General features: G+C 29.1%; 1 protein-coding gene across 1 annotated transcript in view; it reads left to right on the top strand.

The window, feature by feature from the left end:
• The window catches only part of LOC129918163 (sialin), a 42393-nt gene extending 19905 nt beyond the window's left edge, over positions 1-22488 (top strand). The window contains exons 3-9 of the mRNA XM_055998540.1: positions 9391-9822; positions 9889-9972; positions 10047-10133; positions 14539-14822; positions 15716-15848; positions 21416-21657; positions 21721-22488. Coding sequence (XP_055854515.1) covers positions 9391-9822; positions 9889-9972; positions 10047-10133; positions 14539-14822; positions 15716-15848; positions 21416-21657; positions 21721-21906 — 1448 coding nt within the window. The 3' untranslated portion in view covers positions 21907-22488. The remainder of the gene's footprint in view (positions 1-9390; positions 9823-9888; positions 9973-10046; positions 10134-14538; positions 14823-15715; positions 15849-21415; positions 21658-21720) is intronic.
• The last annotated feature ends 560 nt before the right edge of the window (positions 22489-23048 follow it).

The raw sequence follows: 23048 nt of genomic DNA, 5'->3' as shown, positions 1-23048 counted from the left end.
CAAATCAATTTAAATCTCCTTACCAAGAAACCATACACATACAATTATTTACAAATTAATAGGACAAAATTATAATCAAACAGCAACAGGTTCTAAAAGAACAAGTAAACATCAATATGAGTCATTTTAAAGTTTCATGGAATAAAATCAGGTTTTTAAAAGTTTTTATGGTTCGTAAATCAGTTTTTTTTAAATAAACAGTCAATGAATGATTTAGAAGCCTTTTTTTTATATTTAAAATGTCAATTTTAATTTCTACACAAATCCCCTTAACACCAGTTTAAAAACTTGTGTTTAAATAAACACTCAAACAAAATGCAACAAAAAAAAGAAAAGAAATTAAAATGTTGTTTTTTGAAATAATGATTAGGTTTTTTTTGTTGCTTGTTTTCTTTTTTTTTAATTTTTTAATTGTTTGAAAAGATCAAAGTCTAATGTACTTATTATAACAATTGAGAATCTTTACATTTTTTTTTTTTTATTATTTTAGCAGACAAAACAGTTCAGGGTCAATATGGTCACATGGCAGTTTGATAGAGTTTGTTTACCAAAAAATTAAAAACTAATTTAATATAATAATCCTGAAATTCGAGTTATCAGATGATTAAAATTTCTAACTAGACAGAGACATCTGATCTGAACCTTTATTTGTATTACTTTTCTAGGCGATAGAAAATTAGGTATAGACAAAATTAAATTTTTGTTTACCAATTTTTTTTTATTAAATTCTTTAATGACAAAAAGAACTTTTAAAATGAGTACTTAAATGTGCTAAATTTCACAGCTATAATATTTATTAGCACATTTTTTTAGCCAGAAAATTTTTTTGATGGAAATTTTTTAACAATTTGAATAAATCATCAAATTTGTTTAATATTGGTTAAAGAAATTTTTCGATTTCAGTTGTTAACAAAATACAGACATTTAGGTAAAGTTTACATTGTTATAATTATACCTACATCAGTTTTTTTTTTTTTTATCTTAAAGTCAGCAAACAATTTGAAATGTGTTTTTGAAAAGCTGGAATTCTTTTATTAAAGTGATAGCTTCAAAAAAATGTCGCATTTTATGAATTCGATCTAAAACGGACATCTCTCGAATAATTTCATAAGAAACTATTGATGTTGTCATTGTAATTATGTAAATTTACTTTACCAAAATTAACAACAGATATTGTATCTACAAATGTATCCCAGCTTGTTCTTTATAGAAAACGCTATAAAAACAACATTGGCTAAAGTACACATAAATGTCTGTATATCTTGTCAACATAATGTGATATCTCTCAGATACGTATCTACGTACAATTGATCTTTTTTCTTAACAAACCCGCAAACTAATGACACGCTTCGTTAATTCTTTTGATCAACAACAATACCTACTCGTATCGTAATTTTGACCGTGAGATACACGCGCTGTTTATTTTTCATTTTATTTATTTTTTTTTAATGCGTCGATCGGCCCGGTGTTTGATATAATCTTGTTTGCCGGCTCGTTTTAGGAAAAATTTGTTTGTGGTTTAGATCTTATTAGGTTTAAATAAATAGCATATTAATGGATTTAATTAAATATATCTATAAAAATATTTAATTAGCAAATTTTTTTTATCATACCTTCATAGATTCATTTAAAATCTGTATATGTATGTGTATAAAGAATTTGTTTTGTCATCGTAACGCCGAAATATCAGAGGAGACACTCGAAATTGGACAAATTTGATTAGGCCCAATTTTTTCACTCGCCATTAATGTCGCCATTAAAAATGATAAATTTGTGAAATCGTATAGAAATTTTAAAATCTCCCGCTTTGAATGACGACTTTAATTTTAATGGAGCGTGAATAAATTGGTCCTTAGTGTTAAATTTTTAATGGAACTTAGAAAAACATCATTTTGTTCTAATAATATTAAAATTAATATTAATTTATAAAATAAATTAATAAAATTAATTTTATTTTTCGTAATACCGTTTAAGTTTTTCAGCATAATATAAATATTAGGGTGAGTCCAAGCAGGGGCGGATCCAGGATTTTTTTCTGGGGGGGGCACAAGGGACGGATTGGCAAAAAAAAACAGCAATAACAGTTAGAAATAAAGTGAAGTACCATACGACTGACTAACAAGCAGAAAATTTTAACGACCCACAGTGGTCTAAAACCTGGCCAAAAATATTTAGGCACATTTCCCACATCAAATAGGTACCAAATGACCAAAAAGTTATTCGGAAGGAAAAATTTTCATTTTCTTGTTACAGTAAAAGCCACTTAAGTGCTAACCCTCTTACTCCTGGATTAGCCGGAAGAAAAAAAATATAAAAAACCAGAAAATGCACGTACAATTCTGTGCTATATTAAAGTTAGTAATCTATTCTTTATTTAATTTTTTGACTTAAGTTGTTTCACCAAATAGTTTTTGAGAAATTAAGTTTTAAAGATGAAATTTTGAAAAAAAAAATGTTTACGTTTTTTGCAATATTATGGACATAATTATACCATAAGTTAATGACCTAGTAGTTTTTAGTCAAATACTAAAGACTTCATTCTAATAAATATTAAAGTTCCTAAGAATAACAAAAAACACTGAGGGCCAATTTTTCAATAGTCAGTTAAACAGTCAGTTAGTACTTATTCCCCTGATAGAGAAAAAATCATTTTTTCAACAGGCAGATATAGCTTATTCCTATGAATAAAACTATCTGCTTCTTTCAGAGCCGAATAAAAATTATTCTAAGAAATAATTTCAATAAAAATACTGTGTCAATTGTCAAAGCTGCTTTGAAATAATTTTGACAAAAATACAGAGGAACCCAAGAAAACAAAAACAATTAGAAATAAAAACGACGTTTAGTTTGGAATATTTCTGAATTTGACAATTTTTTTGTTGTTATTCTGTAGAATAAATTATTCTTGATTGAAAAATTTAATGTTGTTATCCGATTGTTTATGAGCCTAATAAATTTATTCATCGAACAGTTAACTGACTGTTTATTAGAAGATTGAAAAATCGGCTCTGAATCATACTTTTTTGCCGGGAAACCCAGTTTTGTTTTTTTTTATTTGCATTAACCTTTTGTAACCCAAGGTCGTAAATTTAAAAATTAATAAGTCAATCGATTGGCCTTTATCTTTAATAAAACACGTATTTTTTTAAAAATTCAATAAAGTCATTATTTACTTAGTTATTTCGATATTTTGGGAGTAAAAAAAAAGTTTAAATAATTTATTTTTATATAAAAATGCAAAAATTCAAGTAAAAAACTATCTAATATTAATTTTTAGGCACTTTCCTAAAATCCAAAAATAAAACCCCGTTTGGTTTACTAACAAAAACTATTTTTTTTCTGAATTTCGTAGTTTTTACACAAATTTGCTTATTTTCAAAAAAAAACCCAACTTTCAACATTAACTGTCAATTAAAAACTATTGGTTAGAAAAAACTATTTATTAGAAATTTGAAGTACTATTTCGATAAAGCAATACTTAAAGATTATAATATTAGAAGCTTCAAAAGAAAAAAAAATAGTTTGTAGAGCTTTTATGCAATCTTTTTCGGTTTGTTACAGAAATGTCACATGGGGCTACAAGGGGTTAAATTGTTTTATACCTCAAGAATGTTGTGTTCAAATTGTAGGTCTCTTGGAGCCAAATTGACCAAGTTATGAGTATTTTAATACTTCCCTTAGGAACGTTTTAGTCTTTTAGTCCAGAGTTCAAAACTTTAAATCGTTATCCCCACAACTAATGTTTTCAACGCCGGTGCTCCTCATAACTTCAAAACTACTGCACCGATTCTTTTGAAATTTGGAACACTATTTTTTTTACATATTTTTAGAGGTATCCCTGGAGAAATTTTCTCAATAAAATAATATTTATAAAAATCTATAAGTAAGGGTCGCTTTTGAGGAGTTTTTTTTCAAGGGGTCTTTATTTTCGGGGTGCAAACTTGGGCAAACTTCTGAAATGCAAGTTTGTTCTACATATCCAGCAGTTCTATAATATATAGTTTATGCAATTTTGTGACGTGTTCCGCTATTTTAAAAACACTAATGTTAAAAAAAAAAACAACGAAAAAAGTGCAAATTTTTTAACCACTCTGTATGAAATAGAGTTGCATATACAATTATTTTTTATATCATTCAATGTCATTCGATGTCCATATCAAAATTTTTCACCAAAATCACTTTGAAAATTCACTTTTTTTTAAATCGAAAAAAAAAAAATTCGTGTGTACCCAACAAATAGCCGTTTATTTATTTGTGAGGTGGAGCTTTTCATGGGAAAATGATGCAACAATCAACAAAATTCGCATTTTCAGCCAGAAATAGACAAGAGTTTCACTCAAGTTCTTTCTGTTATTATTCATATATTTTTAAAACTCTTATAGTTTGATTTCCTTTAAGTATGAACTTTAAGTTCTGGGGGGGGGCACGTGCCCCCGTGCCCCCCCCCTGGATCCGCCTATGAGTCCAAGAAAATGGATTACGTTTTTTTTTAGTTTAGACACAGAAAAATGTATAGCTTGTTACCTTTTAAACTACGTTCCAAGTAAAAACCCTTATTAATCCTCATTGAAGGAAACTGAACGCTCTACAAAAATTAATTTTCTATAATTTCTTTAAAATTTTTATTTGAAAAATATTCGAGGTCAGAGTTTTAAAAATTCATGAACATTTTTAATTTTTTTCTTAATTTTCTTATTTGCTTAGAATTAAATCGAATTATTTAAACCTTAATTCGTATCAAAATTTTTTTACGAATTTTCCAAACTTTAACCCCGAATATCATTCAAACGGTTAAGTTTTTTAGAAAAATGTGTAAAAGAAATTGTTTTCTATTTCCTACAAAAATATGTGTCGGAACTAAGAAAAAAATATAATAGAATAAAATCATAAAAAAGATAACCCTTTACTATTGCCGAAGTACTGATATTGTATTTATTGAATTTTTCTTATAGTAAAGTACTTAAGCTAAAGATTAGGACCTTACATATTTATATTTTTGAATGCTATCATAATTTACAAGAAAAAATACCTTTTTTTTTTCTTTTCTCATTATATCAATTTTTTTAGTTATAAATAAAAATCTTCCAAAAAACTTACACAATTAAAAAGTTTAATATTTCTTGTAAAGAATAAAGCCATATATAAATTTTGTCAATGCGTAAAAGGTATAAAAATAATTTATTAAAAACAATCATTTTTCATGACAAAAAGTAAAAAAAAAAAATCAAACTTTTCTTCTTCTAACACCATTAAATCGATTTTTTTATATGAAAACAAAAAATTTTATAACATCTGAAAGCCTGTTATTTTGGCTCAAAATATTCATATCATTCATGTCTGCACGACCTCTACAAAAAGAGTTAAAGTTTTTTGAACCCAATCAACTTTCATCAAAAAAAGCAAACAAAAATCAATCTTTCTTATCTTCTAAAACCATCAAAACCATTTTATTTTATTTTTTTTTTAACTAAGAGATTTATTTTGTTGTCATCCATAAGGAAGTAATTTAATTGAACAGCTATCTAGACAAATTAACAATAACGTCAACAATATTAATTTACATGAATAGGCCATATTCACTTGTTTTTAGACCACAAAAATACGCCTATTTACATATTCGATGAACCTACTTAAAAAAATTATATATATGTGGTTTGTCTGATATCGTTTTCTTTAATCTCAATGATACTCATAAAAATGCACTTATTTCTTTGCCGCATAAACCACAAAGAAATTAGTTTCCTTATTCATATCAGCAATACAAAAATATAAATATAAATTCTTTGAGCATTATATTTGCACTTGTAAATTAATATCTTCAAAACATTTAATTGCCATTATTTTCTTTGTTTACTTTTTTTGTCTAAGAAACACTCGTAATTTTATGAGTGATAAAAATATGCAATATTAGAACATTCTTTCCTAAAACAATAACAGATTTATAAATAATTGTATATCGAGTCGAAGAATTTTTGAATATCTGAGAATTTAAGGCTAGACATTTGACTGTAAAAAAAATATTATCATTTGATCCAATTAAAATTTACTCATATCGATGTACCAGATACATTATAAAATTCTCTTTTATATTAGTCATTAACTCAAATGTGCCATTGCCCTATGTTGCCTTAATTAATATTAATTAATTCGAAAAACACTACTTCTCAGAAACGCGATATTCAAATTAATGTTGACAATATGGACCATTTCGTCTTAATGGATGATCAAATTCCAGCAACAAACTATGTATAATCTGGAGACGATAAAATCTCTTAATTAATTGTTCAAAGCAAAATGATATCCCCCTAAAACTTGAAACATTAAACACATTTAATGAAAAGACTCATTGGAGATTTAGAGCAGCAAAACAAGTGTTAATTAAATGAATATAACATCAAGTTAATTTTAGAACGATTTTTATAAGTACAGATTCGTCAAAACACAATTGTCTCGTGTCTCCTAGTTTCTAGATACCAATTTTAAATCTTTCTTCTACTAAAAAGGATGAGTTAATTATTGTTTATATGCGACTAATTCATAATTATATATATATTTTTTTTTTTTCAATTTTTGTTAAAAACAAATTTTTGAAAAATAATCTATGTAAGTCAAAAACGCAATTTCTGTTAATTACCCATAAGGTAACAAATTAAAAGTCAATATTATTATTGTCTGGAATTTTTAAAATTTATTAAATTAGTCTTTGAAGGTGTGTCTTGTTAAATGTGTACTAAATAAATGCATACAATACACATAGTTAGTAGATTTTTAATTTGGCAGATGTTCAAGAATTTATTTTTAATTTTGTTTGAAATTTCAAAAAAAAAAAAAACAAAACATAAGTCAAAATAAAATTTCATGACCTTCAAAAATAAGCACGCGCCCGCCATCTATATGAATATTCAAAGGGTAATTGTCAAAAAAATGTTCGATAATATAGAAAGATATAAATCTAATTAAACGCACACGCAAAAGATGGCAAAAGTTATTTTTAGATACTTTCTTTTGTTAATTTTGTTTTCTATTTTTTTTTTGCTTTGTTCTATTTTCGATAGCAGGAAATTGTTTTGAAATCTTGAAAGTTTTGTTTACCTACTCTAGCCTTAGAGTATTTTATAGTGGGTGGGTATAAGAAGACTACAAATATATTTTTAGATAAATTTATGCAAATAGAATAAGTCTTTTGGATTCATTTTAGTTAAGAAACTAAGGTCCATTTTCTTCACTCGGAGTTGAACATAACTTGAGAATTTTTAATATAAAAATTCTCAAGTTTTGTTCAACTCCGAGTGAAGAAAATGGACCTAAGAGTACTGAACGCTCAAAGAAAAAACTTTTATTAAAAATGTTATCAAATTAAAAAAATCTCTAATTTAGGTAAACTTGTAGAAAAATATGACAAGCATTGTTATTTTTAGTGAAATTTTTTGCTAAATTTTTTATAAAAAAGTAAGTTCAGAACACTTTTTTAAAATTTAAAAAAAATCCACAAAAAATAAGCAAAATCCAGATATCAGTGTACATGTTTACCAGTGAAGCTCTAAGGTCGACACTCGACAACTTTCACGACAAACTTCTTATATTCAGATTCAGACCCCTCGATTTATTAGGCAAACCACATACAGAAGTGGAGGCATATTTTTTCTATCGTCCACCTTTTTTGTATATTTGTCCACCCCAAATTTTCGTTTACCCACCCATACAAATTTTTTTAGAGCAATCTTATTTTTTTGTACGAAGTCTGAAAAATAAAAAATTGTCTTAAACGTATTAAAAAAGACGTATTAAACCAATTGCAATCGTTTGTCCACATCGAGTTCTAAATTTATACCAAAAATCATCGTTTGTCCACCCTACGTTTAAGAGATATTCAAAAATTATGCTGAAAAATTCAAAAGTCCTCAAAATTCCCAAAGGAATTTTTGCGTATGAAAAAGAAAAAAAATGCCAAAATTTTGACTCTACAACAGTGATAAAATTAAAGGAAAATAAGAAAGTCACTGTGGCGTTTGCGTAACTTTTATTTATGTTACAATCTTAAGCAAATATTTTTACATTTACACTGGCCAATACTGTCAAAAGAGATTCAATCTAAGCTTTTTAACAAAGCGAGTAAATTGATATTCTGTTTTTTAGAAATCCTGAAAACTTTCTTTCAAAACTGTTGTCTGAGACAATTATCGGAAATATGTCCTTTTTAATAATGCCTGTTATTTGTGGAAATATTAAGGCCAAATTTAGGGCACTATTATGACTCGAGAATCTCTAGAAAAATATCTCGAATCAAAATTATTGATCCTATAATAAGTCATTAAGCGTTTGAAAAATTTATATTTCCACATCGTTTTCTTTATTTTTACTGCATTGTGGGCTGATTGTCGTAGTTTTATAATCAGAATACTACGATATGAGTGTTTCCCAAATCGTTGGACTTCAGTGGAACATTTGACTCGCGAGTCATAACAGGGCCCTTAATCATACTCCATTAAATTTAAAGTCGTCATTTAAAAAGGGAAATTAAAAATTGTTTTTTGCTATTTTACAGATTTTTTCAAAACGGTTTTTAAAGTTTACTCTGGCCGATTTCATAGACATTTAACAGGCTTTCAATCTTTAAAGTGACGTGCTTTGGTATGGAACAAACGTCATTTAAGTATGTAAAATCCTGAAGAATATTTAAAAATGGTTTTAAAAAATTTACCTTAATTTTTTTTTAATTTTACTTTTTGGTAGAAATAACTGACCTAAAAAATGTATGCTAAACAAATTGTTTTCATGTGGTTTAACACAAAAAACCACTAAAATCATTTTATAATGAATTTAAAATGTGGTTTTATGTAAAAAAACAAAAGTAAATATTCAGTAAATATTTGCAATTCAACCTTCGATGACACACAAAAGCGTTTTTATTCAACAAATAAAAAATAATAAAAACATACATCAAGCTGTCAAATAACTGTCAGAGAGCTGTCACGATATTGTTGAATTTAATCATGAAAAATAATTCTAAATGACTGCGCCCACAATAGGTACGTTAGTAACATAGATTCATGTTCTTTTTCTACTAGATTCATTACTTTATACCGACTTTTTTTTATATATACTCGTTGTATAGGTCGTACGAATTTGCTTAGTTTTTTGATCGAAATTGAAAGAGAAGCTTTATTAGATTAGGGCTGTTTCTGATATTCCTTAAAATAAAAAATAAAGATTTAGTAACCTATCTTACTTTTTTAAAATTTTATATTAAAGACGTTTGATTAAGCTCGATCTTGATTTTTTTACGAATCCTTTACATGTCCCTTTACTAAAAATTTGTTAACATATTTCTAGAAAAATTGCTGACTCATTCAGATTAATATTTTTAATTCTGTTTATTTTTTCTTTTAGATTTCCTATCATGTCGTCAAGTACTAAATCTAATGACAATGTTGGGCTTCATGCTGAACTATGCCCTGCGAGTAAATCTAACCATTGCCATTGTGGCAATGGTCAAAACCAATACCACCGGCTTGCCAGTTTTAAATGGCACTAGTACGTCAAATCTTACAACACCTGCCTCAAACGTTAGTCCTGCTGAAGTGGAAGATGAAAAATTCGCCTGGGATTCATACCAACAAAACTTTGTACTGGGCAGTTTCTTTTGGGGCTATATTCTGACAGAATTGCCCGGTGGTCGATTGGCTGAATTGATTGGTGGTCGAAGGGTATTTGGACATTCTATGCTTTGGGCGTCTCTGTTGACCTTATTCACACCGATTGCAGCTCACATTGATTATGTAGCTTTGATTGTTGTCAGAGTTGTTTTGGGCTTTATGTTGGGTAAGTTGTTGTAACTTTGTTGGCAAATTGAAGGTTTGTTAATTGATTTGTTGTTGGACTTTTAAGGTGCGTCATGGCCAGCAATTCACCCAGTTGCAGCAGTTTGGATTCCCCCAATGGATCGTTCAAAATTCATGTCCAATATGATGGGTAAGTTCAATTTTGTTGATGTATATTTTTAAAATTCTAAACAATTTGTTCTGTCTTTTTTCAAACCAATACAGCTTCATCTCTTGGTGCTGCAATAACTATGCCAATTTGTGGATTCTTTATTTCATCATTTGGCTGGGCTAGTGTATTCTATCTTACCGGTAAGTTGAATAAAAATGCATTTAATTTGTTTATTTCGAATTTCTGAGAATTTATTATTATTTTGTTGTAAACAATTTTGTTGAATTTGCCAAACGAAGCGTGATCAAAAAGCACAGATATTTGATTTCACAGAACAGTGCATTTATGTGGTGCTTATAATTCTCATGCCAATCGTCTCTAGTAGTCATTTCAAAGTCTTTGTGTGACTCATTTGATTACTATATACTTTAATGGCCAATGCAAAAATTGTATAAGGCCATTGATTATGATGTGTGTAAATTAAATAGAAAAAATGTTGTTTGTCGTGTATAATTTTCATTGCAACCAATACACACAATTTATAAGAAGATTTTTTTTTATAGTTTTCTTTATGAATGAAAAATATTGCAAATTAAGTTTTGTTTTTTTTTTCTTCTTTTTAATTAATTTTCTTTCAATTGTGATTGTGCGAATTTGTGTCAACTATTTATAGGCGTTTAACGTATAAAGCGTATATAGACACACAATGCATCATCTTGGACTTTTGGAACTTAGTTCAAAGTTTTCAAAATGAAAGGCTTTATGCGTGGTATTGAATGATTAAGAGCGAATGTTAGATTAACAATTAGATGAGTTTATAATGTTTTTGTTTGATTTTTATTACTGAAGCAGCAAGCAGTAGATTTGGGCAATTGAAAAAACAGTCCTGTTTGGCTTCAAAGAAGTGATTAAAGGAGAGTTTTCAACAAAGCATATGTTTTGTGGATTACTAAAGATTTCTTATAGTACCTACCTAAGACAGGCAGTATAGTAACGTTATCTGGAATTGTTTGAAGGATTAGTATGCACAATTTATTGAAACGTAGACGTAATAACTTAACACTTTTATAAGGCTTTTATAATGCGAACTGCATGGTACCTATACAAATATAATCCAATTATGTTGTGATCCAATAGTTTTTTAATTTAAAACTAATTTTCAAAGCCACAAGCATCCAAACCCAGAATTCCAGTTTGGATAACCGTGATTCGCACTCAGAGAAAACAATACTTAAAATCGGGATAGTTATTTTAAAAAAGTTAAAAATGGCTATCGAAGTTATCTGTAAATTAACTATTAAATAGTCAATTTTAATAAATTATACCTATGTTTTAACAGTTAAAATTGAATATTTAATAGTTAATTTGCAGAATACTTTTCTAACCATTTTTAACTACACGATACGATACGAACATTTCGAAATATCGAATTTTGAACGGAATCTTTTTATCTTTAATAATCAATATCTCAGCAAATGCTGATTCCACAAGAAAATTACGGAGTGTTTTGAAATCTTGAATAAATTTCCCACAAAAATATAGTACGGGTTTTTGAAAGAAATTTTTTTTTTTTTTTGCAATAATTTGAAAAATCAAGAAAATACGGTCTTTTTGTGGCTTTTGGGATAGTCAGAAGTTGGAACTATCGATAAAACGAGTAATGTTCAACAGATTTTAATTCAATGCATAAAGCCGTTGTTTTGTTTTATTCAGTCGCATTTTTGCAAAATAATTAAAGTATCACAATTTTGACTTTAAATGATATGTTATAATCTTTACCAAAAAAAAAAACGCTTTTTTAATTTTTATATATTGATAAAAATTTTTGAATTTTTCATTATAATTTCTCAAAACTATAGAAAGTTTGAGCTTTAGGTCCTCTTTTTGAAATTTCAGTACGACCGTTTTTAAGACAAATACAGTCACTTGAAAAAAAAACCCAAAAAACTTGGAATATTTTTTTGATCCCTTAATTTTTTCCGCCAGTTTATTTAAAAGTACTATTTCGATTTTAACTATTTTTTCTCTGAGTGTACATCAAATCCAATAGTGAGCACAAACACAAAGGTTGCGAGGGGCAGTATCGCAGCATTCTTCCTTAACGATTCTCACTGTGTTCTCGTGGCCAAAATTTAACGCTAAGGTACGCCTGTTATGAGAAATTTATTTCTTGAAACTGGACTTAGTGTCCCTCTACCAAAATAAAAAGAAGGGCTTCACTGCTTAAGTTAAAGTTTTTGTTAAATGTTTAATCTCATTTTTCATTAACAAAAAAAAAAAAATAAGGCCTGTTGCAGAGCTTACTACATCAACTACATTAGCAACCTCAAAAATCAATAGTTGAGTCCGATTGAACGTTGGGAAATACTTGTGAAGGTCAATAAAATACTTCGAGATGTCCCACAGACCGCAGCAATTTAAGTGCAAAGTCGTTGATGTAGCTGATGTATTAAGCTGTGAAATAGGCTCCTCCATGCAATACTCGTGTTGTAGGTTAATATTTCCTCAAAATTTTACATTTCGTATATGAACCAATGCTATAGACATTATTATAGGTAACCATGAAAAAATATTATTTTCCTAAAAGTTTCTCCTAAAATTTGAAAAATCATTAAAAACGGTATCTTCCAAATTTTCAAAAAAAAAAAAAAATATGGATTCTTAAAAAGTACCTATATGTATTTAATTTTGTTGTTAGGTGTTGAATACTAAAAATAACTTAAAAACGGTATACCTACCAAGAAAGTGAATTTGAAACATTGTTTTTTTTTTAAAGCATCGTATTTGCAGAAAGCATACAGTTTTTTAACTCAAATTCGTAAATTAGAAACTTCTCTCAAAACAGCGAAATAGAATTTATTGTAAAAAGTGAAAGCAGATTTCCAAATTGTGTGACCGGTTTGCAACAAATATACAAGTAAAAAAAAAGTGATAATTCATTGTAGCAATTTCAAAACTCTAATTTTGAACGTATGAACTAGAAAGTGTTTTCAAAAAAATTAAAAACAAAATTCGCAATGGCAGTTTCGTGGATAAACTATATTAAACCCAATCAAATTTCTTGACAAAAATTCAATCACCTACCCAATTTGATTTTAATCATATCATCCGTCGTCTTTTTAATCAATTATATTTACTGGGAATTCCAAAAATATATTTATTAACAGTCGTAATAAAATAATAAAAGAATTTTCATTGATTTATTATCATTTAGAGATTAACTAAAGAATTGCGGATATTGTTTTATGGTGACTTTCAAATTGATACAAATAACTGATAATAAATACCTATTAGAAGTCAGCAAATTTTGTAAAAGCCTTTTTTACAATGTGTAGAAATATTATGTAGGTAGAAATTTGTGTGTACCTATTCTCCTAGAAGCACTCTTTAATGTACCTATACCTAAATTTAATTTTTTCTAGTTTATCAATTGCAAACTAGTTTTTATTGGATTAAAATCTAGAGATTTGTTCAGAATTTCAAGCCTATTGATTACCAAATCTCATTAAAAGTTAATTTAAATTCGATTTAAAAATTAATTTTTTTAAGACAATAAAACTATTTAATGAATAGGTAAATAATGCTCAAGATATAAAATGAAATTAAAATTTGTATCTGATGTTGATCGTTTTTTTGTTCTTAAATTTCAAAAATTGTTTCGAATATTTTTGATTGACAATAAATAGATAAATCAGCACATCAATAATTTGAAACGAAAGCAATTTAATCAATTCGCGCATTGTTTCTTTTTAGAAGATAAGATAAAACACATTATTCGCGAAGTCATTTGGCTTGTGTTAAAGTGATTTTTTAATCTTTTTGAATTAAGATATGGTTTATATAGTTATTTTAAATTAAGTTGAAATTAAAGCACTTATCAATTAAAGATTTAAATAATTATATTATTTAACCATCTGTCATTTTTATCAAATCATTTCCTTCAATTTGCTTATTTGAATTTGTTTATAAATAAATAAACAATTTGATTTGGAAATGATAATTTAGTTACTTACATATGTACCTATACAAAAATACTAAACTGATGTATTGTTGAATTAACCAGGGAATCCTGTATTGATAAAAATGAAAACCATTTGCTTCTTCTTCTTCCTTTTTCTCGGCGCTGTTATGATCTCGATGTCGAGTGGATCATAACTATCCCACGTAACTGCTTCACACTAGTGATCCGCCTGTGGGGTTCGCCGGGTTGACCTCAGAAATCGGCGGCAAGCCTCCCGGTTTTGTATTGTTCCATTTCTAAGGCCAACTGAATGCTGGTGGTTTTGCATTTGCTTGTACCAGGAGTTTTTAGGCCTACCTTTCTTTCTATTGAAAACCATTTGCTGATCAGAAAAAAATCGTGGAGATATTTTTCTGTAGAAAATATTTAACAAATGATTATCTTGTTAACCAATTTATACTTATTTTGAAGTGATCTTGGTGAACCCGTGGTTTGACTAAGTAAATTTCGATCTATGAAAAACATAATGTACTTTCTTCTGAACTTTAAAAATCACCAAAATCTATTGCTACAAAATCATATTATTTTTATTTTACAAAAGAAGTTTGAATTTAAATGTTTATTTGAATCTGTGTTTCTTTCAGGTGCTGTTGGTTTAATTTGGTCAATTTGTTGGTTCCTCTTTGTCTTCGACACACCAGCCACCCATCCAAGAATCTCCCCCGAAGAACGTCGTGAAATTGAAGAAGCTATTGGTTCATCAACATCAAAAAAACGTCCTAGCCATGTACCATGGGGCCAATTGTTGACATCATCTGCCGTCTGGGCAATTATCATAACTCACGGATTGTCAGTATTTGGATTCTTTACTGTGATCAACCAATTGCCAACTTATATGCATGACATATTAAATTTCAATATCAAAAAGGTTAGATTTTTATTTATTTGAAAACAAAATCATTTAGAAATTTAACCAATCTGACTTTGGAAAAAATATTTCATTAATTAATGATTAAATAACAGAAACTGTGTTATGTAGAATACGATTTATTTATCTAACGCCCCCATAATATTATATTACATATATATTATATTGCCAATTGTATACTTTCAAAAGTCATTCATTTTGTTCAGTTCAATTAAATGATTTATAAGAATTAAATTGATTGTCCTTCGTTGTTCTGAGTTGGATACACAACCGTACAACCAAACCAAACCCAATCCAATTTAATTGACTGCCGTGTGCTCATTTGAATTTTATTTAGAGTTCTAATCTCTATATGCGATTAATTATTATCGTAACTTTTCACCCGTATCTTTGACATACACTGAACAAAAAAAAAAAAGAACACTTGTTACATCGGTGGATGGAAAAATAAAAAAAAATCGTTACTTGGTTTAACAAATTACAATTTACAGAATAATTTTTTTTAACTGGACGTTCTATACACCATTCTTTCAATTCTATAAAATCGATTCGAATGATAACTTTTTAGTCAAAAACGATTTTTTCGTGTATACTTTTTAACGATTAATTTTAAAAATAAAGTAGAAATGTCCCAATTCAAATTCAAAAACTTCCAAAAAGTGTTTCAATACAACTTGCAGCTCTTAGAATAAATGAAACCAATTTTGTAGTCCTTAACATACCTACTTAAGTACTAAAATAATTGAAACAAAACATTGCTTGATTCTTTCATCTTAATTTAATGAATTTTCAAATGACCAAAGTATAAGGACTAGTTAGTTGTTAGTTCATTTAAATTTTGTAAATTCTTATTAAAATTGTTGACCAACATATTTTTTTTTTGACTTTTATAGAATGGACTTTTCTCATCACTTCCGTACCTGGGTAAATACGTTATGGCTGTAGGCTCATCATATTTAGCTGATTTCCTTAGACAGAAGGGAACACTATCCACAACTGCTACACGAAAAGTGTTCACCGTTTTCGGTAAGTTTAATTTAAAATTTTATTCATATTTTGGCACTTAAATTCAAGTGTGGCTAAAAAAGGACGATTTATACATGTTTTTGTTTAAAGCTTTTGACCCTTAAAAATGCTAAAATCCAGTTTCACCTACATAAATCTAGATTTAGGATGATTTACGCTAAATCTCGTTAAAACCATTGACATTTAACATAAATTTCATCTTAATCTTAAGAGCAAGTGACTTTGTATTTTTTTCGGTGCTGAATGCACTCTTTTGGAAAAATTTTATTCAAATTTCTCTCGATTTCGTTAATTTAAAAAAATTTTTTGCATTAAATATCCTTAATCGAGTCTTAATACGAATGGTAAATAATTTTAGTGCTTTTTGTTGCAAGATTATTCGGAGAGTTTTCCAAAATTCTGTACATGCATCAAAATTTCTGTGTGTACAAAATTATTATTATATTCAGTAATGTTTCAAAGTACTGTTAATTCAGGATTTTACGTTTCAAAGTTCTGTAAATCTAAAATTCTGTGTTTCAAAATTTTGTACAACCACAGTTCTGCTTTTCAAAATGCTGTACAAGCTTCTGGGGGTCAATTCCCTATACATATGTGAAACTGTGAAGTGATAAGTTTTATCAAGGGGCACGGTAGTGCCCAGCCAAGTTCTCTAGCAACTTTGGCACTACACCCTTATTTACAGGAAACAACTCAGGCCATTTTCGACCCCCCTCTAACTTCCACACCAAAGATGCTAGAAATTTCAAACTCACTACATTTGTTGAGCTCGTAAAAACCAAACTCCTCACAAAATTTCAGCCTCCTACGATGAGTAGTTTCTGAGATATAGGGCTTCAAAAATCGCAAAAACCGTAACTGACTCACTGACTCACTGACAGATCATCAAAATTATGGAGAACTTCCCGATATCGTAGAAACTTGAAATTTTACACGGTGATAGGACTTGTGGTGTATACAAAGGAAAAAATCGAAAATTTGAGATTTTCAATTCAGGGGGCGTGGCATCCGCCCATTTCCGCTGAATTTTCATCATATATTATAGAGCACTTCTGATTATCGTAGAATCTTGAAATTTGGTAGAATAGTAGAGCTGGTAGTTAATACAAAGGAAAAATTTAAAATTTGAGAATTTCAGCCAGGGGGCGTGGCAACCGGCATTCCCGCTGAATTTTCATAAATTATTATAGAGCACTTTTGATTGTCGTAGAATCTTGAAATTTGGTAGAATGGTAGAGCTGGTAGTTTATACAAAGGAAAAAATTTAAAACTTGAGAATTTCAGCCAGGGGGCGTGGCAACCGCCCATTTCCGCTGAATTTTCATAAATTATTATAGAGCACTTCTGATTGTCGTAGAATCTTGAAATTTGGTAGATTGGTGGAGCTGGTAGTTTACACAAAGGAAAACATTTAAAGTTTGAGAATTTCAGGCAGGGGGCGTAGCAACCGCCCATTTCCGCTGAATTTTCATAAATTATTATAGAGCACTTCTGATTGTCGTAGAATCTTGAAATTTGGTAGAATGGTAGAGCTGGTAGTTTATACAAAGGAAAAAATTTTAAATTTGAGAATTTCAGCCAGGGGGCGTGGCAACCGGCATTCCCGCTGAATTTTCATAAATTATTATAGAGCACTTCTGATTGTCGTAGAATCTTGAAATTTGGTAGAATGGTAGAGCTGGTAGTTTATACAAAGGAAAAAATTTAAAATTTGAGAATTTCAGCCAGGGGGCGTGGCAACCGCCCATTTCCGCTGAATTTTCATAAATTATTATAGAGCACTTCTGATTGTCGTAGAATCTTGAAAGGAGATGGCACATTTTTCTATGGAGCTTGGGCCCAGTGTGTTCACTAACGAAATTGGTATCAAATGAAAGGTGACGGTAAGCACATTACGTGGGTAAAATATTTTCAAATTCGTTAGTGGGGTTTTGGAGATATTTGAGTTTGAAGTTTCGGATTTCACAATCAAGATTTCAGCTAATTTTTCGAACAATTAATCGTAGAATGCGTAATAATGGGTGTACAGAAATAATATTGGTATAAAATAAAAGGTATTTCTCTTGTCTATAAATCTGTATCAAAAGTTTTTTCTTTGTTAAAAAAAAATAATACATATTAGGTATTTACTTCTCAAAAGGTGATTTTTTTAAGCGAGGCATTTGGCACATCGAAATATCAAAATATTCACTGGTGACATGCACTTTTTTTTTGTAATTTTTCGATAGCTTAATGTGTTACCTTTAATTCTATATATAAAATAGTTCTATAAAACATACAAAAACCTTATAATAAGCAAAATACACAAAAACCCGCTGAAATATGCCTATTAAATAATAAGAATAGAAACTATAGTTCAGTCAATGGGGAAAAATCTGGAAAAAGCTATGACTTGAGCTAAGTTTGAATGCAGTATTGAAGAGGGGTTTATCCCAAGTACAAATCTCAGATTGCGTATTGTTTGGTCTTGTGGGGCGACCGCCATTTTGAAAAACGCATTTGTCTCAATATCTCGAGAACGACTGGTCGGACAGAAAACTAGAGAGGATTTTTTAGATTGGAAATTAGTTAATCTTTCTTTTTCTAGTACATCATTTTTCTCTAGGAGTTATAATTTCAGAGTTACACTACCGAAAATTGTGTGTTTTTTGATATTTTAAATATTTTAAACAACCCTTAGAGTTAAGTGCGGAATTACTGAGAATGAGATACTTTGCGGTTCTGTTACTCTGAAAGTATAACGCCTAGAGAAAAATGATGTACTAGAAAAAGAAAGATTAACTAATTTCCAATATAAAAAGTCCTTTCTACGCATTCTACGATTAATTGATCGCAAAAATAGCTGAAATCTTGATTTTGAAATCCGAAACTTCAAACTCAAATATCTCCAAAACCCCACTAACGAATTTGAAAATATTTTACCCACGTAATGTGCTTACCGTCACCTTTCATTTGATACCAATTTCGTTAGTGAACACACTGGGCCCAAAAATGTGCCATCTCCTTTGGTAGAATAGTAGAGCTAATAGTTTATACAAAGGAATAAATTTAAAATTTGAGAATTTCAGCCAGGGGGCGTGGCAACCGCCCATTTCCGCTGAATTTTCATAAATTATTATAGAGCACTTCTGATTGTCGTAGAATCTTGAAATTTGGTAGAATGGTGGAGCTGGTAGTTTACACAAAGGAAAAAATTTAAAGTTTGAGAATTTCAGGCAGGGGGCGTGGCAACCACCCATTTTCACTGAATTTTCATCAAAAATAGAGATTTTATATTCTACAGCCATACCTTGCAAAAAGTAGTGAAATCACAACAAAAACATTACTGTTAAAAAAAGAGCCAAGTTCTCCTATGTTGAAATTATGCTGGCACAAAAAGTACTGAGATGTAAAAGTGTACCAAGTTCTAAAGTTTGGGTTCAAATTCGTATCAATAAAATTTTGATTGTTTACTTGGCAATTTTTGAAATAACTTTAAAAATCGATAATTAAGAAAAATTGTCAAGAGAACAATCAAAATTTTATTGATACGAATTTGAACCCAAACCTTAGAACTTGGTACACTTTTACATCTCAGTACTTTTTGTGCCAGCATAATTTCAACATAGGAGAACTTGGCTCTTTTTTTAACAGTAATGTTTTTGTTGTGATCACGTTTTCATAATAAATTCGATTCTGGATTTATAAAAAAATTAAAACAAACTTCAAAAGTTAGATACAAAAAATTAAAACAAACTACAAAAATTTTTCATAATTATTAAAACTGAAATGATAAATTTACTATCACTTGACAGTTTCACAGATCGGGAATTGACCCCTTCTTCTTCTCCTTCTTCTGTATTAAAAAATTATGTTTTGTGAAAAATGAAAAATTGTTCTGATATAATAATGAAAAAATGGCACACTTTTTTCTAAGGTCTCACTCACCGGAAAGGTTAATTTTGAAAACCTAATTTTGCCAAAATTATGATCCCAACCCACAATATTCAGTGTTTGAAACATTTAACATTCGAAGATTCTTTGAAAAACAAAAAAAAAAACAAATTTTAAAGCCTAATTCGCATTTTAAGCGAAATGAAATTTTTTCTAAATAATCTTTTGCTTTTCGATTCACGTGAAACTCTTAAAAACCAAACTGTCAAAATTAGGTAAATTAGGTAAATTGAAACAAATGTTTTTCTTGAAATTTTCAAAAACTAAAAAATGGTTTGCCATTGATCTATTGATTTACGTGATTTTTACACATTTTTTGCTCAAAGTTTACTCTCCTGGACATTTTTCTTGTCGTTTTTTTTTTTAATTTTTTGTTTGATTAATTTTATTTGTATTCAATGGTTTTTTCGTTTAAGATTATTTTTTTAATTTTTGAATTTTCAGGGTAGGTTAAGAATTCTTAAGAATAGTCGAATTTTGAAAACGACTTAACCGATTTCAACGAACACACAAAAATTTTCCAGACCGATGCTTATCATTTCTTACTAATTTTGGGGTGCTGATTCCGAAAACAACATTCGTTTTTTTTTCTAGCAGCTCTATTTTTAAATTAAATTACATGAAAATGCATAGAAATTCATACAGTTTTTTTTGTTAAATTTTTATTATTTAAAAAAAAAATTTTTTTTCCAGCAAAACTTGAAAAACGCTTGTAATAATAAAATTAAAAAAAAAAAATAGTATGAAATTACCCCCAAGATGTGATAAATGAAAATTTCTAAAAAATAGAGCTCCTAGGAAGCAACCAGTGTGATTTTTAGGCTTAGTGAACCCAAATGCATTAGGCTCGACAAAAATTTTTCTGGAAAATGTTTACAAACCGTTTAAATAAACATAACTTTAAAATTATTACGATATTACTCCCAAATATTTCAAAAACTAGAGCTACTAAAAGGAAACCAATATTATTTTTGAGCTTACTGAACCCAAATCTATAAAATTAGATACAAATCTTTCTGGAAAATTTTAAAAAGTTGAAAATTGTTGACCAGTGTTATTTGTTTTCGTTTTAGATTTTTTTAATTAATTTTAGTTGAAAATGCTGCCGATTGGAAAGCAAAAAGCTTATCGGCCTGCGAACACTTCAGGAGTATTTCTGGCAACGAAATTTCCATTTGTAGATTATCTTCTAACAAAATTGGATTTATGTAGTTATGCAGATCATATTGCAAAAAAAAAAAAATTCTTCGAAAAATCCGAAACTGACAAAAAGTTTAAAGACGAAAAACTTCTATAATTAAAAATTTCAAAATTTTTTTTCATATTTAAAAAAACTTTAAAAACTTTTCTTAGTTTAATTTTTGAGGTTTGAAAAAAATATGCTTCAGCCAATGAAATTATGCCTTAAAGACGTAGGTAATTTCGATTCAGTAAAGCATCGCTGACGTTAACTCAACAAATTAAAGAAAGTACCTTCAGTTAATGTCCCTCAAGTGTCAGTCTTGGGGCCTGCTACATTTCTAATTTTGTATATCAACCTACTCACACTCAACAAATTTTGATTAAATCTAACATAAAAAGATATTTTTAATTGTTGATTGGAAACTTATTTACCTTTTATTTATTCTTTACAGCCCTTTTCACACCTGGACTATTGATGGTATTTCAAGTATACCTTGGTGATGTAGCTGGATGGTCAGTTGCTATCTTTACATTGGCCCTGTTCTTCCATGGTGCTGTGACAGCTGGTTACTTAGGAAACGGTCTCGATATTGCTCCCAATTTCAGTGGAACAATCTTCGGAATGGCTAATACACTCTCATCGTTTGGTGGTTTCCTATCGACGTGGATGGTTGGTGCTCTAACCTATCATGATGTAAGTTGTAAATTTGAAAGTTTGTAAAAATAAAATATTAATTTTTTTTTTATTGAATTTTAGAAAACTTACCACCAATGGCAAATTGTGTTCTGGGTTTTGGCAGCTACATACATGTCTGGAGCTATTGTCTTTGTTGTAATGGGAACTGGAGAACTTCAATCCTGGAACAATCCACCAGAAGATAAAAATGAAACTGACCAAGAAGAAGGCCTGCCATTAAAGACAAAAGTTGCAAATGGAAATTAATGCAAATGCAAACTTAAAGAACTAATTTTTCTATTAATTTAAAAATTTTATTTATTTTTCCTTATATTTTCGTTTTTGTGTCATAGTTTTTGAAAGAGAAATTGAGAGACGAACTAAAAATGTGAATGAATGTTTTCGAGTGCCTTCGTCTCGTACTCAATTAAAACAAAAAAAATTCCTACTCATTTTATTTTGTATCGAAATACGAAATTATAATTTTTTCTCAAAAACTTTGAAAAGTTAAAACTTTTCAATTAAATTGAACTATGTAAGGAAACCCATGTGAAATAATATTTGACTTATTTTTTTAAGTGTATGTAAAATTTTTTAGTTTTTTTTTATATAATTTCTTTTGTTAAAAAAGACGATAAAGACAAAAAAAAAACAAAATTTAAGATGTTGGAAGCGATAATTGTGTGACACTGATAGTATTCAATGTTAACTATAAATAAAAATTATATTTTAAATAAGATTTTAGATTTTATAATTAAGTTAAAATTAATTTAGCAAAAAAAAAACAAACAAGATTTATACTTAAAATATTTTTTATAAGAACTCTTTCCAAGTATAAACGATTATGTATTTTCTAAATGAAACTAAACAAATAAGGTCAAAATTAATTGTTAATTAAGACATTTTTAGAAAATACATCAGAATACTTTTTAGTTCGTACATATTTTTATGTATACAAATAAAATGTAATAAGTTAATAAATTAATTAATAAAATATTATACAAAAATGAAATTTTATTTGAAGTATTTATTGGCTTTGTTCGCCTTGTCGACATGTCGCCTTGTCGCCATGTCGCCTTCTCACCATGTCGCTATGTCGCCTTGTCGCCATGTCGCCTTGTCACCATGTCGCCTTGTCACCATGTCGCCATGTCGCTTTGTCGCCTTGTCGCCATGTCGCCTTGTCGCCATGTCGCCTTGTCGCCATGTCGCCTTGTCGCCATTTCGCCTTGTCGCCATGTCGCCATGTCGCCTTGTCGCCATGTCGCCTTGTCGCCTTGTCGCCATGTCGCCTTGTCGCCATGTCGCCTTGTCGCCATGTCGCCTTGTCGCCATGTCGCCTTGTCGCCATGTCGCCTTGTCGCCATGTCGCCTTGTCGCCTTGTCGCCATGTCGCCTTGTCGCCATGT

Source organism: Episyrphus balteatus, chromosome 1 (assembly GCF_945859705.1).
Source record: "Episyrphus balteatus chromosome 1, idEpiBalt1.1, whole genome shotgun sequence".
In the NCBI taxonomy this organism is placed as follows: Eukaryota; Metazoa; Arthropoda; class Insecta; order Diptera; family Syrphidae; genus Episyrphus; species Episyrphus balteatus.
The sequence above is the reverse complement of the archived record's forward strand: the minus strand, read 5'-3'. Positions and strand labels throughout refer to the sequence as shown.